Here is a 21,360-nt window from a genome sequence, read left to right as displayed (position 1 = left end):
AGCTTCCGAACAACAAGGATTTTTTGTCTTTTTTGACTGGTATCAAACTTTTTTTTTTTACTGTACTTCTGTCAACAAAGGTTCCTGGCACAGGTGAATAACAATGTCCTACAGTGCCCAGTTACGGATCCAAATTAAATCAAAGCAGGGAGGACAATTTAAGGTCATGAAGACTTGACGCTGATATTTTGTTGAGAGACTAAAATGTTTTGAAATTCCACAAATATATATATAGACAAATTTATAAAACTCAGTTCAGATGAGGTGGATTTTCCATGGATCCACCATCAATATTGATCTGACCTCACCCTTCGCATTGCAAAATCAGCAGTATGCTCTGATTTGTTCATTCCACATAAATTGTATTGTAAATCGATGCGCCTCGTCTTCGTAATGTTCCGTCACCCAAAAATGGCAGATTTGTAATCACAATGGACTAAATATTCACAGGATGGAAGAAAGTATATATTTCTCCAAAAACAATTTAAAAAACACATGCAGGTTTTAACGTTGCCATGATTTTTATTCTAATGTTTTGTCATTTGTGTCTTTTATGGTGCTACTTATTGCTGCTCTTTAGGTTTGTACTAAGATGGCTTACTATACGAGTTGCATTTCATAAAAACACCCAAAATTTATCCAAGGCTAAAAACCTTGCTCGCTCTACCCTGACTATCTGTTTTTCACATTCACTAAAAACAAATATTTCTGTATCGGGATGAAATGTCACCCATGTTGGGAGCCTGCGTATAAAGCTGAGGCTGCGTATAAAGCTGAGGGAGAGAGATATAGATAAATGGGGTATTCATCACATTATAGTGTTGTTAGACAATGTGTAATAAACAGCGGGTTGTGGATCCACTGTGCTACTCAACCGGTTTGACTGTGCATTACATCTAAGGGCGTTATCTAAGTAGCCTCCCCGGCATTCAAGCTTTAACCCCCGTACGGGGATCTGGACTTCGCAACAGGAAGATTACCAGGTCGCTACCTATTGAAGTGGTCCTAGTGTGAGTAGCAGCTGGCGCAATGGACCAAAAGACAGCAGGGAAGTACACCGTAGGGTCAGGCACTGGCAGGTGATACTGTAACAGGCTTAGTACAGGTCAAGGTCTCAAGTAGGTAGCAGATAACGTTTCTGGCTTGCAGCAGAACACAGATTGGCAACTGGTAGTAGGCCATGGACTGGTAGCCAGCTGCTGGATACGGACTGGTAGCCAGTAGCTGGCTACGGACTGGTAGCCAGTAGCTGGATACGGACTGGTAGCCAGTAGCTGGATACAGACTGGTAGCCAGTAGCTGGATACAGACTGGTAGCCAGTAGCTGGATACAGTCTGGTAGCCAGTAGCTGGATACAGACTGGTAGCCAGTAGCTGGATACAGACTGGTAGCCAGTAGCTGGATACAGACTGGTAGCCAGTAGCTGGATACAGACTGGTAGCCAGTAGCTGGATACAGACTGGTAGCCAGTAGCTGGATACGGACTGGTAGCCAGCTGCTGGCTACGGACTGGTAGCCAGCTGCTGGCTACGGACTGGTAGCCAGTAGCTGGATACGGACTGGTAGCCAGTAGCTGGATACGGACTGGTAGCCAGTAGCTGGATACGGACTGGTAGCCAGTAGCTGGATACGGACTGGTAGCCAGTAGCTGGATACGGACTGGTAGCCAGTAGCTGGATACGGACTGGTAGCCAGTAGCTGGATACGGACTGGTAGCCAGTAGCTGGATACCGACTGGTAGCCAGTAGCTGGATACCGACTGGTAGCCAGTAGCTGGATACCGACTGGTAGCCAGTAGCTGGATACAGACTGGTAGCCAGTAGCTGGATACAGTCTGGTAGCCAGTAGCTGGATACAGACTGGTAGCCAGTAGCTGGATACAGACTGGTAGCCAGTAGCTGGATACAGACTGGTAGCCAGTAGCTGGATACAGACTGGTAGCCAGTAGCTGGATACAGACTGGTAGCCAGTAGCTGGATACAGACTGGTAGCCAGTAGCTGGATACAGACTGGTAGCCAGTAGCTGGATACAGACTGGTAGCCAGTAGCTGGATACAGACTGGTAGCCAGTAGCTGGATACAGACTGGCAGCCAGTAGCTGGATACAGACTGGCAGCCAGTAGCTGGATACAGACTGGCAGCCAGTAGCTGGATACAGACTGGCAGCCAGTAGCTGGATACAGACTGGCAGCCAGTAGCTGGATACAGACTGGCAGCCAGTAGCTGGATACAGACTGGCAGCCAGTAGCTGGATACAGACTGGCAGCCAGTAGCTGGATACAGACTGGCAGCCAGTAGCTGGATACAGACTGGTAGCCAGTAGCTGGATACAGACTGGTAGAAAGTAACCGGACTCGAACCTTTGCAGGAACAAACTAAGAATTGCACCAAATTGCTCAGGCGGCAGGTGACCAGTGAGGCTGCTTTAAGTATGCACTGGGCAACTTAGTACAGAACCTAAAAAAAAATAGCATTTTTTTTTTTTTGTATCTGCCAATTTTTCACAAAATATTACAAAATAAAATGATATCAGGTTTAGTTTAGAACAATAATAAAGCCCTATTTGCCATGCAAAAAAAATAAAATAGAAAAAATAAATAAAAAATGCAGAATTTCAAATTTTTACTTTGGACATCAAGGTCATATTTCAGTATTGCATACTCTAAAACCCCCTAGGGAAGTGCGTATTGCTCACATAGGGATGACCCTACAGAAATAAATGTGTTCCTAGGTCAGTTGTTCATCGATTCTGAATAGCACTGTTTACAAATAAAAAAAAACATAAAATGCCAGGATATTTTACAGCTTAATATCTCACCAGTCAATAGAAGGCTGATATAAGTGTCTTCTGGTCAGGTTATTGATAAGAAGTCGTCTTGGCCGGAAGAATACATACCAAGGATCATACCTTCAAATTTCGTACAAATTGCTTTACAAGTTGATAGTTACTCATTGACGAAAATTAATTTTACATTTAAAGGACCCTTCAGAAAGGTGTGTGAATAAGATCAGCAGTTCGTCTAAAAGTTATGGATTTTAGTTTGAGATTTGAAAACCCCCAAATGCTGCCAAAAATCTAAAAATAAAAACATCCAAATATACCTCTTCCTATTTACTCGTCTTTGAATTTTTTTCCTGGCGTCCCCTATACTTGATTGAAAATTAACAACGTCCATTGTAACATCACTTCATGTGGCAAGAGGCAAAAGAAGCACTTGGATTGGGCTACAGAAAGTGGACCTCTGAACTGGCGACCAAAAAAAACAACTAAAAACATTGGCCAAACATGAACGAGGTAAGGGAAATCTTTGAGATGGGACAACATTTTACATTAGCATGAACCGAAAAGATACTTCATATCTGATATGGGGTGTTATTGATTTAATGCTTTAGCTGGCACTGCAGATGAGACAAACCGGCATCAAATGAGGGAAGGAACGGGAACTCGAACAGTTGACTTTTTCAAAACTCTGTCCACCTTCTTCCCTAGTTTTTGTTGTAAAACCCCAATCCAGTGTCTCCTGCACCATTGAGCCCAAACACAGTCTCCATCTCATTTTCTTACTATATGAAGGATTCCTCTACATCTTCCACGGATTCCTCCATCTTCTTACTTCTGACATTTGACGTTCGTCGTCTGTCTTTTACTCTTGCAGAATTTAGGCAATTTCAGATTAAAACAGTCAGACTATTTTTAACATATCCTGGACTGGCAGACATTCGAGACCATGGGGTGCCAGATCAAATAATTTTTTTTAAAAGAAATTTGTTAGACAAAAGACGTCTCTCAATATAGAAGTCTGCTTGTTCCACTGTGACAGACGCTGACCTGAAAATATCATCTCTTTTTGGTTCCTATATTTTATGTAACGAGTTTCCTAATTAAAGACACCGGAGATCACACACTACACGGCCATAAACACGTGGACACCAGAATATCCCATTCAAATGTACTTCATTGGGAGTCAGCCCATCCTTTCCTTCTATAACAGCATTGAGAATATGGCTGTATGGATTTATGTCCACTTTGCCACAAGAATCGGCAATTGGGTTATGGCCAGGACCTCTATGTAGGCTCATCAATTTAATCCACACAAGCCCTGAAAATCAGCACCGGGGTGTGCTCAAACGGAATAATTCCTTCTACAAAACGTTGCCACAAAGTTGGAAGCAATTGACTGTAGAGCATCATGGTAAGCTGTAGAACATAGATTTGCTTGGATTGGAATTAAACTGCCCAGACCATCTCTCTTCCAGAGTTGGCACTATGTATTCGGGCAGGAAGCATTCTCTTGGCATTTGACAAACTAAGATTTGTCCTTCAAACTACCAACTGGTGAATCCAGATTCACCACTCCAAAGACGTTCTTTATACCGCTCCAGTCAACGCTTGGCGATCACAGGCTTGTATGAGACTGCTCCAGCATGGAAACCCAACATAGTTCTCGTAATTATGTTTTTAGAAGCAGTTTGGAACTGGGCAATGAATATTTTAACAGAGGACACATATACGTGCTACATGCTTCAGCAGTAGTAATCTAATAATTTGTAAGGTCTACTGCTTTCTGGTTGAGTGGTTGATATTCTAGAGATTTCTTCTCTTTAATGAGAGCACTTACACCGGACTAGGGCAGCTCTAACAGGCCAACAATCAGATAGGTGGTATCCTACGACGGTGCCATGTTGAAAGTCACCATTATGTTTCTCACCAGAGAAGTGAATCCTCTAAGTCACAATCGGTTTGCCACTGGGTAGACTGGGGTATGCCATCTAAGGAATCTCCAAATTTTTCCCTATTAACCCTCATAAGTAGGTAAATACTATCCTGGGTGGAATTCCCAGGCTGCGGTCTCCAGAAGAGACACTACTTCGTGGTGATTGTGCTGTATCGGAGTCAAGAACGTAGCCAGGGGTTGTCAACAGATTAGTATTCAGGAAGTAGCAAGCGAAGGATGAAACAGGAGTAGAACCACAGGAACCAAGCGACAAATTCAAAGAGTGAGACAGTAGCATAATCAAGGAAAAGGACAAGGTCAGGAACATAGTGAAGTAGCAAAAGGACAATAGCCAAACAATGGATGAACCTTAAGATGCAAGACTAAAGGCTTAAGTCCCCCTAAAATAAGCTGCAAGGACCGATGTTATCTCAGAGCACCGGTTGCCACAGTTGTGCAGAGGAGGAGTGCCGCAGGATGCTGGATCCAGCAAGGCCATGGCCTACCAACTGAATGTGGCTGTTGTGGCTAGTGAGATGGACTTGCCATTGGAATTGGACGAGGTAAGTAACAGTCAATACAGTATGACCCATCTACCAGTAATGTTGGTCTATGAAGATTTTTTAGGTATATGCTTGATTTCATGCATATATCTATAAAATTGCCTAACTTTAGAATTAGAAGTCCAGATAATTTTGGCAGTGCTGATAGAAAGTTTCAGTGGCTTAGCCTTTTCAGCTTTCATAGTAAGATAAGTTGAAGGGCCAGATTTACAAAGACTGTTTTTTTTTTTTACACCAGTCTAAAGTCTGAAGCCTACAAGAGTAAGATTAATAAATTAGTCGCATCTTGTGCTGTCTTTTGCCATCTGTGCATCAGAAAGTGCTGGCGTAGATTTCTACTATAATTTACATACATTTCTAGTGCAAATTATGGTAAATGTGTTGAGCCAAGGATGGCCCCGCCCCCTCCCACTAAGCCCTGACCACTTTTTGCCAAGAGAGGGGGAAAACTGAAATATTTGCACATTATTGCACAAAAATGTGGCGTGCACATTAATTTGCTAATTTTTAATGGATTTGAGTGGCGTAAACCTTTTAGCAAATCCCCCCGTGTGTGAGTATGTAAATTGTATTCTAAGTAGTAATCGGGAATATCTACAAAACTGTATGTGAAGCTGAAAACCTATGAAAAACATCATATCAGGTGATAGACATCTGTAAAGGGAAGTGTTTTATATATTTATATCTATGTACATGTGAGTGTAGATATATATATATTTGTCTCTCCAGAAAGGTGTATCTCCAGCCTCCGGGGGAGGGGGCAGAAGACAGTCGACACATTCCCACTGCTTGCCCCCCCCCCCTCGCCAGGTAATGAGATTCCATGGGGGGGGAGCCATAAACCCATGTCGTCGTCCCCCTTGCACGTGCATGAGAATGTGATGTCACACAGATGTGCACGGGAGGGTTTAAAAGGACAAATTGTCCCACCCTCTGCCCTCTTGTTCCTGCCTCCCTCAAGACACACCAACTCACTAACTTTGGACCACATGAACCGCTAAGTATCCACGTGTAGCAGCAGCTACAGGTAACCCTCTCCCCCTCCTTACTTCAACCCTTTACCTGCATATCCCCTGGTACCTGTACATCCCCTGGTTCCTGTTTAACCCTTTCCCACCATTTACCTGCTATCCCCTGGTACACAGCAACCCATTCCGCTTGTTAACTGTTTATCCTCCTTATCCCATGTTAACCCTTTGGTGCACAGGGACAGTTATTGCTAGGAGGGATTGGGACAGAAACAGTGAGCATGTGTATTGTATTGTAACGTAACTTCTATACATTTTAGTTAGAGCCAGGTGGGGGAGGGTCTCACAGAAGCAAGCATGAGTGAATGCACTGTATGTTTAGGTAAGTGGGTGGTGGTATAAATTAGTATTGTGATACCGTGTTTATACTGTACTACGTATAGCGGGAGTATACTCAGTATATATTGACTTGTTATATGTATTGGGGTATACTGATACTATACGGTGATCAGTTGCTGTGTTTTGTGTTTGGGGTCTTTTATATATTATTGTTAGTAATAAATATTACCCTTTTATTTACTATGCAGTCGTATACGCTTACTTAGTCTACTTGTTTTGCTACTAACGTTAATACAGGAAAAAGGAAGGGGAACTAGGCATAACCCTAGTGACCCTGATTATAAAGTAGGTAGTAATTGTGGGTGACACGAGTAGGTGAACCCCGCCATTACCCCAGCCCTTTAACAACATCTTTGTATTAAACATCCTTTATTGTAAGATAAAAGGGACCACCTTGGCCTCTTACTTCATACGGTCATACCATGTAAACTTCAAATCGTGTCAGTACTGATGGGGTGAATCAGCCGCAGCTATTCTAAGTGAGTCATCACCATCCAGGTGTGACAATTACATTTCATTTGCCACCTGCTCCGCACACGTGGAGGGAAATCGGAACACAAAAGGGGACATCACAAGCAATTTTACTGTGTGTAACACTGGATTTCTGCTTTGTGTCCGTATGTGTCGCCACTGGCTGTATTGTTAGCAGTAATATCGTAGGATTAATGTTGAATGTTAAAATGTTAGGCACAAACTCCTCTTATTAAAAAGAAGACGACATACTAATGAAGTCTTGTGGGAATTTGCTAGTTTCTTTTTATTCCAGCAGTGGAACTCTTAACTTGAACGGAAGGACTTGCCAAAGACTCATCAAAAAGTAGACCATGGGGTTTCTATCTCATCGTTCCTGCTGGAGCTGGTCTCGCTGAATAGAGGTCACTACCAGCGTTACTAAAGAGCTTAGAATAAAAACGGAAGGGTTTTTCCAATACTTGAATATTATAGTTACACAGTTATAGTTGATCGGTGCAAACCCCCAACTGATCAGCAAAATGAAGGGGCTGTGGCGGACCAGCGAGTGTCGTATCCCCATCATTGTTTATACAGGCACAGCACCGTACATATGGTTCACTTGACTGGGACTGAGCTGCAGTACTAGGTACAGTCACAACCATATGTATCGTGCTGTGCCTTTGTAAACAACGATGGGGACATGGCACTTGCTGGAGCGTTGGGCCCCTTCATTCGGTCGATCGGTGGGGGTTACGGCAAATTAAATATTGACGACCTAGGACATCGAAATTCAAAACCCTTTTAACATTAGCTGAAACTCGAGCCACAAATGAAAACAGCACGGTCTTGACTAAAGCCTTCAGACTTCAGACTTCTTTTTTGACACACAAGAAGCTACTGTCTGTCAGCCATTTTAGTCTCCCTGTCAAAAGTTTGTGTCTGTACGTAAGACTTTTCTATCCTGGTAAATAAAGCATTGTGTGGGTGTAAACCTTGGTAATTGCATGTCTAGTGTTTTTCCATCCTCCACCCTCTGTTAGTTCACTTTGGCAACCAATCACTGTGAGACAACCCTCACGGTGTATCCCTAGAAACTAAACTGTCTCAAATGACTAAGCAGGTCAGCTCAACGCTGCATGGCCTCTGGGCAGAATGGAGAAAAAGGGAAAGGGCACTTTTAGCAGATATCAAATTTTGACAAATTTTAAATCCTTTGATTAGATTAAAACCTTAATTCTAAAATACCGTATTAGCGAATTATAAACTGATAGAGGGGAGGTGGTGCCCGTTTTAGGAGCTTCATCTATTAGCTAGGGTGGAGCGGCTATAATGAGCATCTCTCACTCTGGAAGACTTTAATATCCATTACAATGACAGAGCATGATTTCAATGGGCACATTGTAATGCTTAATTTCTCCTGTGGTGGCACTGTGCAAGAATTTACCACTTGCTGCCAGATTTCCCCACAGATTACAGATGATCGCTGAGAGTACCAGCAATGGGAAACCCTATGATCAGCTTATTTTTCCGGAACCTTCTAACAAAAAGAGATTGCCCAAAGCCAACAAACCCTGAAACACTTATATCATCCCCTAGAAGCGGTTTACAATGGTAGTCTTTTACAATACCTGGAGAACCAACCCCATTGAAGCTTTGAAGACTGTCAAACATTATAAACTACAAAGTGACTGATTGAAATAGGGCTGTACAATCATATTAGAGACTCTATTATAAAATGCATGCTCTTATTTCTTGTACATTCATGGCGGGGCCTGCATCATTGAGCGTGATAAATGGTTGCCTACCACATGAACACAGGCAATCTCCGTGACCCCTGAGTCCTAGCTAAGCGTTCTATTTGCAAACGTCTTTGATACATTGACCGACCTTCGGCATGCTGCAGCACGAGAAATACAGACTCCTCCGAGATGATGTACTTCTGCAGACAGACCATGTTGGGCACACAGCGGGGAATGATCGTCTTTCTGCTCCCAGACTCCTCGCTGCTTTTCCTCAGACCCTGACAGAGAACAGAAAGGTCAGTTGTACCCTGAGATTCCTTTGGATCCCGCTGTGCTTTATGTTTATCAACCAAACTAATCTGTCCAAGCTACTGTGGGCTTTACAGAAGCAGCTCATCTGCTCCTACATGTCCTTCGATCCCCTGAGGCTCAGCTGATGGCATCTGGCAGGTATCCAGAGAACAGAAGATGGCACAAAGCTACCATTAAAATCAATTACACGGGTCAACGTTTTTATTAGAATCTCACTCTCAAACTAAGTCATCAGAGTGACACTTTGTGTACTTTTCCGGCGACCTCTGTTTCTCTTTTTATTTTCTGTGGACAACTTGAAGAACCATCGTGTATATGCCTTTATTATTATACCCATGCCATAGCTTTACTATTATACCCATGCCATAGCTTTATTATTATTATACCCATATTATAGCTTTATTATTATACCCATACCATAGCTTTATTATTATTATACCCATACCATAGCTTTATTATTATTATACCCATGCCATAGCTTTATTATTATACCCATGCCATAGCTTTATTATTATTATACCCATGCCATAGCTTTATTATTATTATACCCATACCATAGCTTTATTATTATACCCATGCCATAGCTTTATTATTATTATACCCATGCCATAGCTTTACTATTATTATACCCATACCATAGCTTTATTATTATTATACCCATATTATAGCTTTATTATTATACCCATGCCATAGCTTTATTATTATTATACCCATACCATAGCTTTATTATTATTATACCCATGCCATAGCTTTATTATTATTATACCCATACCATAGCTTTATTATTATTATACCCATATCATAGCTTTATTATTATTATACCCATGCCATAGCTTTATTATTATTATACCCATATCATAGCTTTATTATTATTATACCCATACCATAGCTTTATTATTATACCCATGCCATAGCTTTATTATACCCATGCCATAGCTTTATTATACCCATGCCATAGCTTTACTATTATTATACCCATACCATAGCTTTATTATTATTATACCCATACCATAGCTTTATTATTATACCCATGCCATAGCTTTATTATTATTATACCCATGCCATAGCTTTATTATTATACCCATATCATAGCTTTATTATTATTATACCCATACCATAGCTTTATTATTATACCCATGCCATAGCTTTATTATTATTATACCCATACCATAGCTTTATTATTATTATACCCATGCCATAGCTTTATTATTATACCCATATCATAGCTTTATTATTATACCCATGCCATAGCTTTATTATTATACCCATATCATAGCTTTATTATTATACCCATGCCATAGCTTTATTATTATACCCATATCATAGCTTTATTATTATACCCATACCATAGCTTTATTATTATTATACCCATATTATAGCTTTATTATTATACCCATGCCATAGCTTTATTATTATACCCATGCCATAGCTTTACTATTATTATACCCATACCATAGCTTTATTATTATTATACCCATATCATAGCTTTATTATTATACCCATGCCATAGCTTTATTATTATTATACCCATGCCATAGCTTTATTATTATACCCATACCATAGCTTTACTATTATTATACCCATACCATAGCTTTATTATTATACCCATATCATAGCTTTATTATTATTATACCCATATCATAGCTTTATTATTATTATACCCATGCCATAGCTTTACTATTATTATACCCATACCATAGCTTTATTATTATTATACCCATATCATAGCTTTATTATTATACCCATGCCATAGCTTTATTATTATTATACCCATGCCATAGCTTTATTATTATACCCATACCATAGCTTTACTATTATTATACCCATACCATAGCTTTATTATTATACCCATATCATAGCTTTATTATTATTATACCCATATCATAGCTTTACTATTATTATACCCATGCCATAGCTTTATTATTATTATACCCATATCATAGCTTTATTATTATTATACCCATGCCATAGCTTTATTATTATTATACCCATATCATAGCTTTATTATTATTATACCCATACCATAGCTTTATTATTATTATACCCATACCATAGCTTTATTATTATACCCATGCCATAGCTTTATTATTATTATACCCATACCATAGCTTTATTATTATTATACCCATATTATAGCTTTATTATTATACCCATGCCATAGCTTTATTATTATTATACCCATACCATAGCTTTATTATTATACCCATGCCATAGCTTTATTATACCCATGCCATAGCTTTATTATACCCATGCCATAGCTTTACTATTATTATACCCATACCATAGCTTTATTATTATACCCATGCCATAGCTTTATTATTATTATACCCATACCATAGCTTTATTATTATTATACCCATACCATAGCTTTATTATTATACCCATGCCATAGCTTTATTATTATTATACCCATACCATAGCTTTATTATTATTATACCCATGCCATAGCTTTATTATTATACCCATATCATAGCTTTATTATTATTATACCCATACCATAGCTTTATTATTATACCCATGCCATAGCTTTATTATTATTATACCCATACCATAGCTTTATTATTATTATACCCATACCATAGCTTTATTATTATACCCATGCCATAGCTTTATTATTATTATACCCATACCATAGCTTTATTATTATACCCATGCCATAGCTTTATTATTATACCCATATCATAGCTTTATTATTATTATACCCATACCATAGCTTTATTATTATACCCATATCATAGCTTTATTATTATTATACCCATGCCATAGCTTTATTATTATTATACCCATACCATAGCTTTATTATTATACCCATATCATAGCTTTATTATTATTATACCCATGCCATAGCTTTATTATACCCATATCATAGCTTTATTATTATTATACCCATACCATAGCTTTATTATTATTATACCCATACCATAGCTTTATTATTATACCCATGCCATAGCTTTATTATACCCATGCCATAGCTTTACTATTATTATACCCATACCATAGCTTTATTATTATTATACCCATACCATAGCTTTATTATTATACCCATGCCATAGCTTTATTATTATTATACCCATACCATAGCTTTATTATTATTATACCCATGCCATAGCTTTATTATTATACCCATATCATAGCTTTATTATTATTATACCCATACCATAGCTTTATTATTATACCCATGCCATAGCTTTATTATTATTATACCCATACCATAGCTTTATTATTATTATACCCATGCCATAGCTTTATTATTATACCCATATCATAGCTTTATTATTATACCCATGCCATAGCTTTATTATTATACCCATATCATAGCTTTATTATTATACCCATGCCATAGCTTTATTATTATACCCATATCATAGCTTTATTATTATACCCATACCATAGCTTTATTATTATTATACCCATATTATAGCTTTATTATTATACCCATGCCATAGCTTTATTATTATTATACCCATACCATAGCTTTATTATTATTATACCCATGCCATAGCTTTATTATTATACCCATGCCATAGCTTTATTATTATTATACCCATGCCATAGCTTTATTATTATTATACCCATGCCATAGCTTTATTATTATTATACCCATGCCATAGCTTTATTATTATACCCATGCCATAGCTTTATTATTATTATTCCCATGCCATAGCTTTATTATTATACCCATACCATAGTTTTATTATTATTATTATTATTATTATTATTATTATACCCATACCATGCTATATTTCTATAGCTCACTTTATATATAAATCTCCTCTTTTATTTGGCACATCGTAGAAAATATTACTATAACGGCACATCAACAATGTGATAAACTTACTTTGTAGTAGAGCTGTAGGACTGGTTTAAGTAAGTGATGGCATATCCTACTAATATGCCATCACTTACCTTGGTGGTAAAACCCTTTTGACTGTAGTACATATTAACTTTACTGAAACCTCCCCATACTAGTAACATACCAATACCTAGTACAGGCACTATACAGTATTCTGATGTAAGAAAACTAACAGGCCCCCTGCATTTTGGGAGCTAAGTGAAGATGTTGGGGGTGTGTCTGTCAACAATAACTAGCTTGTTGACTGTTTCTAATGACGACTAGCAAGATTGTGAATGCAGCATTGCTCTACACAGACTAACTGAAGATTGGGGCAAATAATGAGAAGTTCTACAACATTGTAATATATATATTATGCATCAATTACTCAATGTTTTCAACGAGGAACCTTCCTCGTTTACAGAGGATGAAAATATTTCCTGATCATGTGATGATCAGACAGATGCACGACCCGTTACGAGAGAGATCTCTGATCATTGGACTGTAACAAGCTATGCAACGCAGTTCTTTCCTTGACCATTTTTCCTCCTTAAAGGCTATGGAAACCTTTGATGCCATTTTTTTTTTTTAATGAAATGTGTTTCTTTTGGGATACGAAGTACTTTTGTCATCGATTTTTATTAAAAATGTTGTTTTATTTCTGTTCTGCAACTTCTATGTATCCACTGTTCATAGAAGCTGCAGAGCAATGTTGTCAGGCGATTCCGCCAATGAGCTGGACTGGCGGCTCGGCTGACAGTGGCTGCTGTGTGCCTCGAACACCTCATATAAGCCTAATAATGATCAAATCTGTTGATCAATGTAGCGAAATTTATAACAAAAGCATATTACAAAATTGCTTAGTATCCCAAAATACATACATTACATAAAACTAAAAAGGCATCAAAGGTTTTCATAGCCCTTAAACTCCCATTCAATGACTACAAGCAGAGATCTTGAAAACTATGAGCCATTGATAGAAACAGTATAAAAGAAAATAGCCCAGCTTTTCATTATACAATTACTAAGATTTATTTGCTAAACCTGGAATACCCCTTAAATATATTCTATAAAGGATAGGACATTTAATTAGGGGCTGCAAATGAAATAAATAAACCAAAAATGTAATTATTACCTATCCTTGCCCCCGGCGATCCAATGCTGAGTCTCCGGCGGCACTTCACTGGTTGTTTACATGAATGTTGCATGTGACGGTTGCAGCCAATCAAAGGGCTCAGCATTATGCCAGAAATACGATTCGTCACCACAGAGCAATCTGATTGGCTGCAGCGGTTACATGATAGGTGCATGTAAACCACCGGGACTGCCGCCGGAGCCTCAGCGCTGGATCGCCGGGGGCAAGGATAGGTATGTATTGCTTTTTTTATTTAACGTATTTCATTTGCGGCCCCTACCAAAAAAAATTCACTTCCGGGATAACCCCTTTAAGTCATCTTTGGCGGCATAGACTTCTCCAGAAATGTACTTTCTATGCAGTGGAGATGCCTTGGTATTAATTATACCCAACAGCCGCATTTGGGCACCGCAGGAAATTGTAGTAGAACTTGGTGGCCGTTCAAATACATGACTGTCTATGTAATACATGGACAGGCCGCGGCGACCAGGGCAAAAGCCTATTGTGAGCGATTTTCCGCCATGGCTCATAGAAGGGGGTCTCAAAAGGGGACATGTCCCTATGATGTCCAAAGGGGGTTCACTACAGGTAAGCAATTACAATACCTCCAATAATAAATGGCAAGATGGTAAATGGATATTGCTAGGTGTCTGCATGCCATATGATTTGCATGTCCCAGGAGAAAGAAAAAGTCAATTTAAAACAGGTAACCGGTCCCCAGTACAGATCCCTTTAGTTTAGGGAATATATCTTTAGGAAATATCGCAGTGACTGGTTCCTACTGGTTTTAATGTTTAAGCTTCGCTGCCTCCCACGGAAATCTTTCTCCGCCATTCAAACATTCACATTCCTGAACATTGTTGACCCTGCTAAAAAAAAATACCAACAAGACAATGCACAACAGCAAATAAAAACATGTGTCTTTGTTCCCCGCGCACAACACATCGGTATGTTATAGACCAAACACAAATGTACGATGTGACACATTTCGGCGGCGGGTCACGTGCCGGTATTTGTAGGTAAGACTGCGTTACCGAAGGAAATACTTACTTTTAAAATAAAGGTCTCCTCAGTCTTTGTGTCTAGGATGAGCAGAACCTTAAAAAGAAAGGAATAAGAATGAATAAATATGTCACGGAAAAACAAATTCTTGCCCACCTCAACGCTACTTAGACTGATGCAGGTAAATATATCCACCATTCAACAGCAACAAAAAGAACGCAAAAAGCAAAAAAAAAAAAAACACTTTTTTATACATTTTTTCGTTTACTTCGTCCATCAAAATAAAAAAAATTCTTGTTTCAGCTGCTACTCTGAAAGTTGGATCAAAATATGGCTCCCATTAGAGAATAAAGGGGCTGTCACCCAACTTTCTCAGACCCCAGAAAGGCAAGTCTGGTTCGTTATGCAGTGCTGCCGGCCATATCTCTGTATAAATAGCTGTTTTTTCTGTTCAGGACTCTGAGACTCTGTTCACACTGCGATCATGGCTTCCATTTTTAAAGGGGTTGTCTCATGAAGACCCCTCTGCCCATATGCCATTCAGGACCCCCCTTCGATGAGCCAGGAGGGAGAGCCCCTAAGTAGCGTCTCTCACTCTGGCGGACTTGGGCCGGCTGTTATACTACATTTTTCATGTAGCGGCTGGTGCAAAGAAAATGTAGAGCGGATAGAAACTTCCCGCGTGAAAAATGTCTGTTTGTAGGGTTGTCAGACGTTTTGGTGTGGAATCCGCCGTAGCCGATCACCACGGTGGTATCTATAAAACTAGACAATCCCTTTAACGGAGCCATGACAGGTATGACTCTTTAAAAAAAAGAAACCGATGAAATAAAAGTTCTACAATTTTCTAATATACTTGGTGGTTCAATTTATTACCATTTTAGAGATCGATGCTTGCCATCAGTGAATGAAAACCTTATTGTTAACATCCAGAGAGGCAGAAACCCTGTACAGACCTGTTACTTCTCAAAGATAATTGTTTGCTACAATTGTGTCTAGGCAATCCAGCTAAACAGCCTGGGCTCCAGACTGATACATTGTAAGAGATTTGCACTGCTGATAGACTGGGTTCAAGTATAGCAAACGCACAGCTGTGAGAACTATATTATATATATATATATATACACACACACACACACACACACACAATTACACACATCTCGACATCCTCCGCGGAATTATTGCCAAAGTGTTGCAGCAGAGTTGTTTGTGATGTGACATTGTCATGTATTTTCTTGGACTTTACTTAGGACTGCAGGTAGAGGTAGACCTGCTGCATTCAGCATAAACTTAGACCAGGCAGTCTGAAGATGCGCCAAATCTATCACAGTGGTGCACGCTGTATAATAAATTTGGCACATCTTGCTAGACACTTTATCTTCCTTATACCAACTCTTGGTTGGCTTCGTTTTCTTTTGCCGCATTTTAAGCCATGACCCCTTTTTTAGACAGTATCAAGCGAGGCTCAAAGATTTGTACTTAAATTAGTCTAAAATGAAAAGCGCCAAACTGCGCCAAATTTGCTGCATTATTCAAAACAGTCTAGACGCAAATACAGCAGTAAATCTGTAAGAAATCGCTTAATGATAAACTCAGCCCTGCTACATCTGTATTTATGTGCAACATGAAAACTCACTAGTTTAGGAGTAGCAGATTTAACTAGAGTTCTACAGAAGATACACAGAGAACAAAATATTACCAAATGATCGTAAGTGGCAGTATTATTTTCAGAGGTAACATTGTAAAAATATAATTTTCAGGAGCAACATTATGAGGAACTATCATTTTCTGGGAACGAAATGTGGCAGTATTATTTTTGTAGGAAAGTGTGAGAAAGCATTATTTTTAGGAGAAATAGTGTACAAGTATCCTTTTTAAGGAACACCATATTAAGCACCATCTTTTTCTGGGAGTACAATGTGGAGGTATTATTTTCTGGGAGCACAGTGTGACTATTATTTTCAGGGGCACCGTGTGTGGCACTATTATTTTCTGGGAACATAGAGAGTGGTAGGAGAGAGAGAGAGAGAGAGAGAAAGTGGTAAGAGAGAGAGAGGTAGGAGAGAGAGTGGTAGGAGAGAGAGAGAGAGAGTGGTAGGAGAGAGAGAGAGAGAGAGTGGTAGGAGAGAGAGAGAGAGAAAGGAGTAGGGGAGAGAGAGAGGGAGGGAGAGAGAGTGTGGAGAGAGAGAGTAGAGAGTAGAGAGGAGAGAGAGAGTAGAGAGTAGAGAGGAGAGAGGAGAGAGGAGAGAGAGAGTCTTTGTCCTTTTATATCACAGCACCAGCTACCACTGACATAATGTTTCCCTGATTCTCTGTAAGCCTTGCTCTGCAGATTTAAGTCTCTTTCTTTAGATAAACAAGCAATATATCTTTAAATTCTGACATAGCGGAGGATGTAATTTGCTGTATTCGCATGGAGCATTTCTTGATACAGATCCCATATCTTCTAATCACATTTATTAGTGTCTCGTCTGCTGTCCAGCGTTGGAGGCCATGGCCGTCCTGCTGTGGATCTTGGGATGAAGCTGCGACTCTGTTGGTTACAAACCAAAGGACAAACGGGCCACTGGGGAATACGGCAGCTGTTAACGTGTCGCTGATATCCAGAAGGGTCATCTTCAGACTGAAGGAGCAGGCAATCTGCAGACTAATTACAAGTGCCGCCTGCACGCTGCCCAGTAGAAGACTGGTGACTTTCACCGAAAACAAAATCCTGGTAGAGATGCAAATGCTTCACATTGGGAAAACGCTGGGCTCTGCCACCGAATACTCATTTGTTAGCAAAACAGAAGGGCGAGATTTTATTACCCAGGAGCAGCCGTCATGCAAAAACTCCACCAATGTATAACTTTGCCATAAAAACCATCTACACCAACTGAGCTCACCACGGTCAGATGTGCTGAAAATATTAAAGAGCACCCCCTCCCCCGCACAAACTTGTGATATAAGATGTATTCAGCCGCTTGCATTATCTTAATCTCCTATTCAGGGGTGACATCCACTAATGACAGCCATTAGAGGGGTCGTCCACCAGCTTTACATGGACTCTAAATAGAATAGAAGGCTACATTACTAAATAGGGCTACTCTTCATTATTCAAATGTTCTGGTACGCTTAACATGAACCAGGAAGGCCAGGATGAACAGAGGAATAGGAGAATGTGTGGAATGGAGCAGCTCGGGATTATAGGAAACCAGAGAGAAAGAAGAGCCTTAGGGTATGTTCACACGCACTAATTACGGACGTAATTCGGGCGTTTTTGCCCCGAATTACGTCTGAAAAATGCGCCTCGATAGAGTTGACAAACATCTGCCCATTGAAAGCAATGGGCAGACGTTTGTCTGTTCACACGAGGCGTAATTTACGCGCCGCTGTCAAATGACGGCGCGTAAATAGACGCCCGCGTCAAAGAAGCGACCTGTCACTTCTTTGGGCGTAATTGGAGCCGTTATTCATTGACTCCAATGAAAAGCAGCGCCAATTACGTCCGTAATGGACGCGGCGTTCAAGCGCCTGCCCATGCCGTTACGGCTGAAATTACGGGGAAGTTTCCTCCTGAAAACATCCCCGTAATTTCAGCCGTGTGAACATACCCTAAAACAAACATGATCATCGTCATTAAAGGGATTTTCCCGGTCTGCAGATATTGGTGGCCTATCCTAAGGATAATGTATCAATATTAATCATAGGGGGTCCGACGCTCAGCACATACACCAATCAGCAGCATGAAGGGGCTGCAGGGCTCGCTGTGCCGTACATGCAGCGAGTCGGACCACCACCGATCAGATACTAATTGCCTAATCTAAGGAGAGGCCATCAATATTACAGTCCCAGAAAAAACACTTTAAAGGGTAACTAAACGCTTGACAAACTTCTGACATGTCATAGTGACACGTCAGAAGTTTTAATTTGTGGGGCTTCCGAGCACCGAGACCCTCGCCAATTGCTAAAACGAAGCGGCAGAAGTGCTCGTGTGAACTCTCAGCCAGTTCGTTTCTGTTCTGCTTTTCCGGAAAGCAGCCGATGTATCGGAGTACAGGCTTATAGACTTTCTATTGAGTCTGTACTCCGATACATTGATTTCTGGAAAAAGTCGAACAGACACAAAGCGGCTGAGCGCGCACACGTGCGCTTCTGCCGCTTCATTTTAGCGATTGGTGGGGGTCTCAGTGCTCGGACCCCCACAAATCAAAGCTTCTGACATGTCACTATGACATTTCAGAAGTTTGTCAAACGTTTATTTACCCTTTAAACAATTCATCAGTAGTAGAAATTAATGGGGATCCACTTATATAGTCGTAGACTATATGGCCAAAAGTATGTGGGCACCTAACATCATACCTATATCAGCCTGTTGGACATCCTATTCCAAAATAATAAGTGTTAATATGGAGTTGGTCCACTTTTGCGGCTATAACAGCTTCACCCATTCAGCGAAAAGGGCATTTCCGAGGTCAAACACTGATGTTGGGGAGAAGGTCTGGCTCACAATCGAAGTTCTCATTTATCCCAAAGGGGATGGATGCAGTTGAGGTCAGGACTGAAGTTCCTCACCCTTTATGGACCTTGCTGTGTGCACTGGGGCACAATTACTCTGGAACAGGAAAGGGCCAAACTCCAAAATGTGACCACAAAGTTGGAAGCTAAAATTGTGTAATGGGCAGATGTGGCGCTGTTTTTTTGGGGGAAAGGGGCCGATCCCTCTTTCTAGTGCTGGAAAACACCTTTAAAGGCCATCTTAACTCAAACTTCCAGGTATGAATGGGAGGTTGTTTTATTTTTATGTATGATCAATTTTGGCAATAAAAAATACTACATTTGTATTATTAAAAAAAATAATAAATACAATTGTGTAAAATGTCTTTCTATGCTGTAGTATTAACAATACCCTTCATTTCAAAAAAAGGGCCCAAACCCCGAAAAACAGCCACAGATTATTATTAGCCGTCCTCCATGACATTTTGCAGCAAGCGCTATGCATTCCGGTAGTTAGCGTTCTCCAGGCATCCGCCAAACCCAGATTCCTCCATCAGACTGCCAGATAGTGAGACGTGATTCAACACTCAAGAGAACACGCTGCTCCAGAGTCCAGTGGCGACGTGCTTTACATCACTCCAGCCACCGCTTGGCATCGTGATATTAGGCTTGTGTGCAATGAACACGGCAACCCATTTTGTGAAGCTCCAGACGCACAGTTCTGATGCTGATGTCACTTCCAGAGTCGGTGTGGATCTCTGTAGTGAGTGATACAACAGAGGAGAGGAGATTTTTACATGCCACAAGCTTCAGCACCCAGCGGCCCCACTCTGTAGGTTTGCGATGTCTACCACTACATGGCTGAGCTGTTGTTACTCCTAGATGTTTTCACTTCACACATACAGGTGACCGGAACAGATATAGCAGATAATAACAGCCCTTACAGGTGACCGGAGCAGACCTAGCAGGTGATAATAGCCCTTACAGGGGACCAGAGGCAGATCTAGCAGGTAATAATAGCCCTTACAGGGGACCGGAGGCAGATCTAGCAAATAATAATAACACTTACAGGTGACCGGAAAAAATCTAGCAGATAACAGCACTTGCAGGTGACCGGGACAGATCTAACAGATAATAAGAGCACTTACAGGTGGCCGGGGCAGATCTAGCAGATCGGAAACTTCATGACCTGACTCGAGGCAAAGGTGGCATCATATGGCAGTACCATGTGTAAAGTCACTGAGCTCTTCAGTACGCCCCATACCACTAGTAATGTTAGTCTATGGAGATTGTATTGCTGTGTGCTCGATTTTATGCACCTGTTTGCAATGAGCGTGGCTGAAATTCCATAACTTAATAATTAGTTGGGGCAGATTTATCAATGTATTTTTGGGCCAACCACCAAATTTATAAAGTCACTGCGCCACTTTTCCAATACACGTGCTTGTTCTATAAAAAAAAGGGGGGCTTCAGTGATTTATTCTGTTTAGACAAGTATTGCACCAATTCTATAGCACGCCAGTATTGATAAATGTCCCCCATTGTATCCGAATTGATCGTTTTGATTGTGCTGCCACCTATTAATAAATATCAGTACAGCCTTCAGACATTACATTTCCCGTAGGTAGGTTGCCTCGGTCTTCTTCGCCATAAACAGTATTGCTATAACTGGAGCAAATAGCAGAGAGGTTTGCATGTTTATTATCGGATCACTCAGGCGGGTGAATAAATGTATTCCAAATATATTAATCATGTAAATAAC

The 21,360-nt window shown here is 40.3% G+C and overlaps 1 protein-coding gene and 1 long non-coding RNA gene across 2 annotated transcripts in view; one reads left to right on the top strand and one right to left on the bottom strand.

The window, feature by feature from the left end:
* Positions 1 to 21,360, bottom strand: part of RPS6KC1 (ribosomal protein S6 kinase C1) — a 148,160-nt gene that overhangs the window by 35,289 nt on the left and 91,511 nt on the right. Inside the window, exons 10-11 of the mRNA XM_075863323.1 lie at positions 15,171 to 15,218; positions 8,987 to 9,119 (exon numbers count right to left, since the gene is read on the bottom strand). Coding sequence (XP_075719438.1) covers positions 8,987 to 9,119; positions 15,171 to 15,218 — 181 coding nt within the window. The remainder of the gene's footprint in view (positions 1 to 8,986; positions 9,120 to 15,170; positions 15,219 to 21,360) is intronic.
* LOC142760249 (uncharacterized) overlaps positions 1 to 21,360 on the top strand; it is a 131,344-nt gene that overhangs the window by 93,715 nt on the left and 16,269 nt on the right. The window lies entirely within an intron of this gene.

The sequence above is a fragment of the Rhinoderma darwinii genome, chromosome 4 (assembly GCF_050947455.1).
Source record: "Rhinoderma darwinii isolate aRhiDar2 chromosome 4, aRhiDar2.hap1, whole genome shotgun sequence".
NCBI classification, from domain to species: domain Eukaryota; kingdom Metazoa; phylum Chordata; class Amphibia; order Anura; family Rhinodermatidae; genus Rhinoderma; species Rhinoderma darwinii.
The sequence above is the reverse complement of the archived record's forward strand: the minus strand, read 5'-3'. Positions and strand labels throughout refer to the sequence as shown.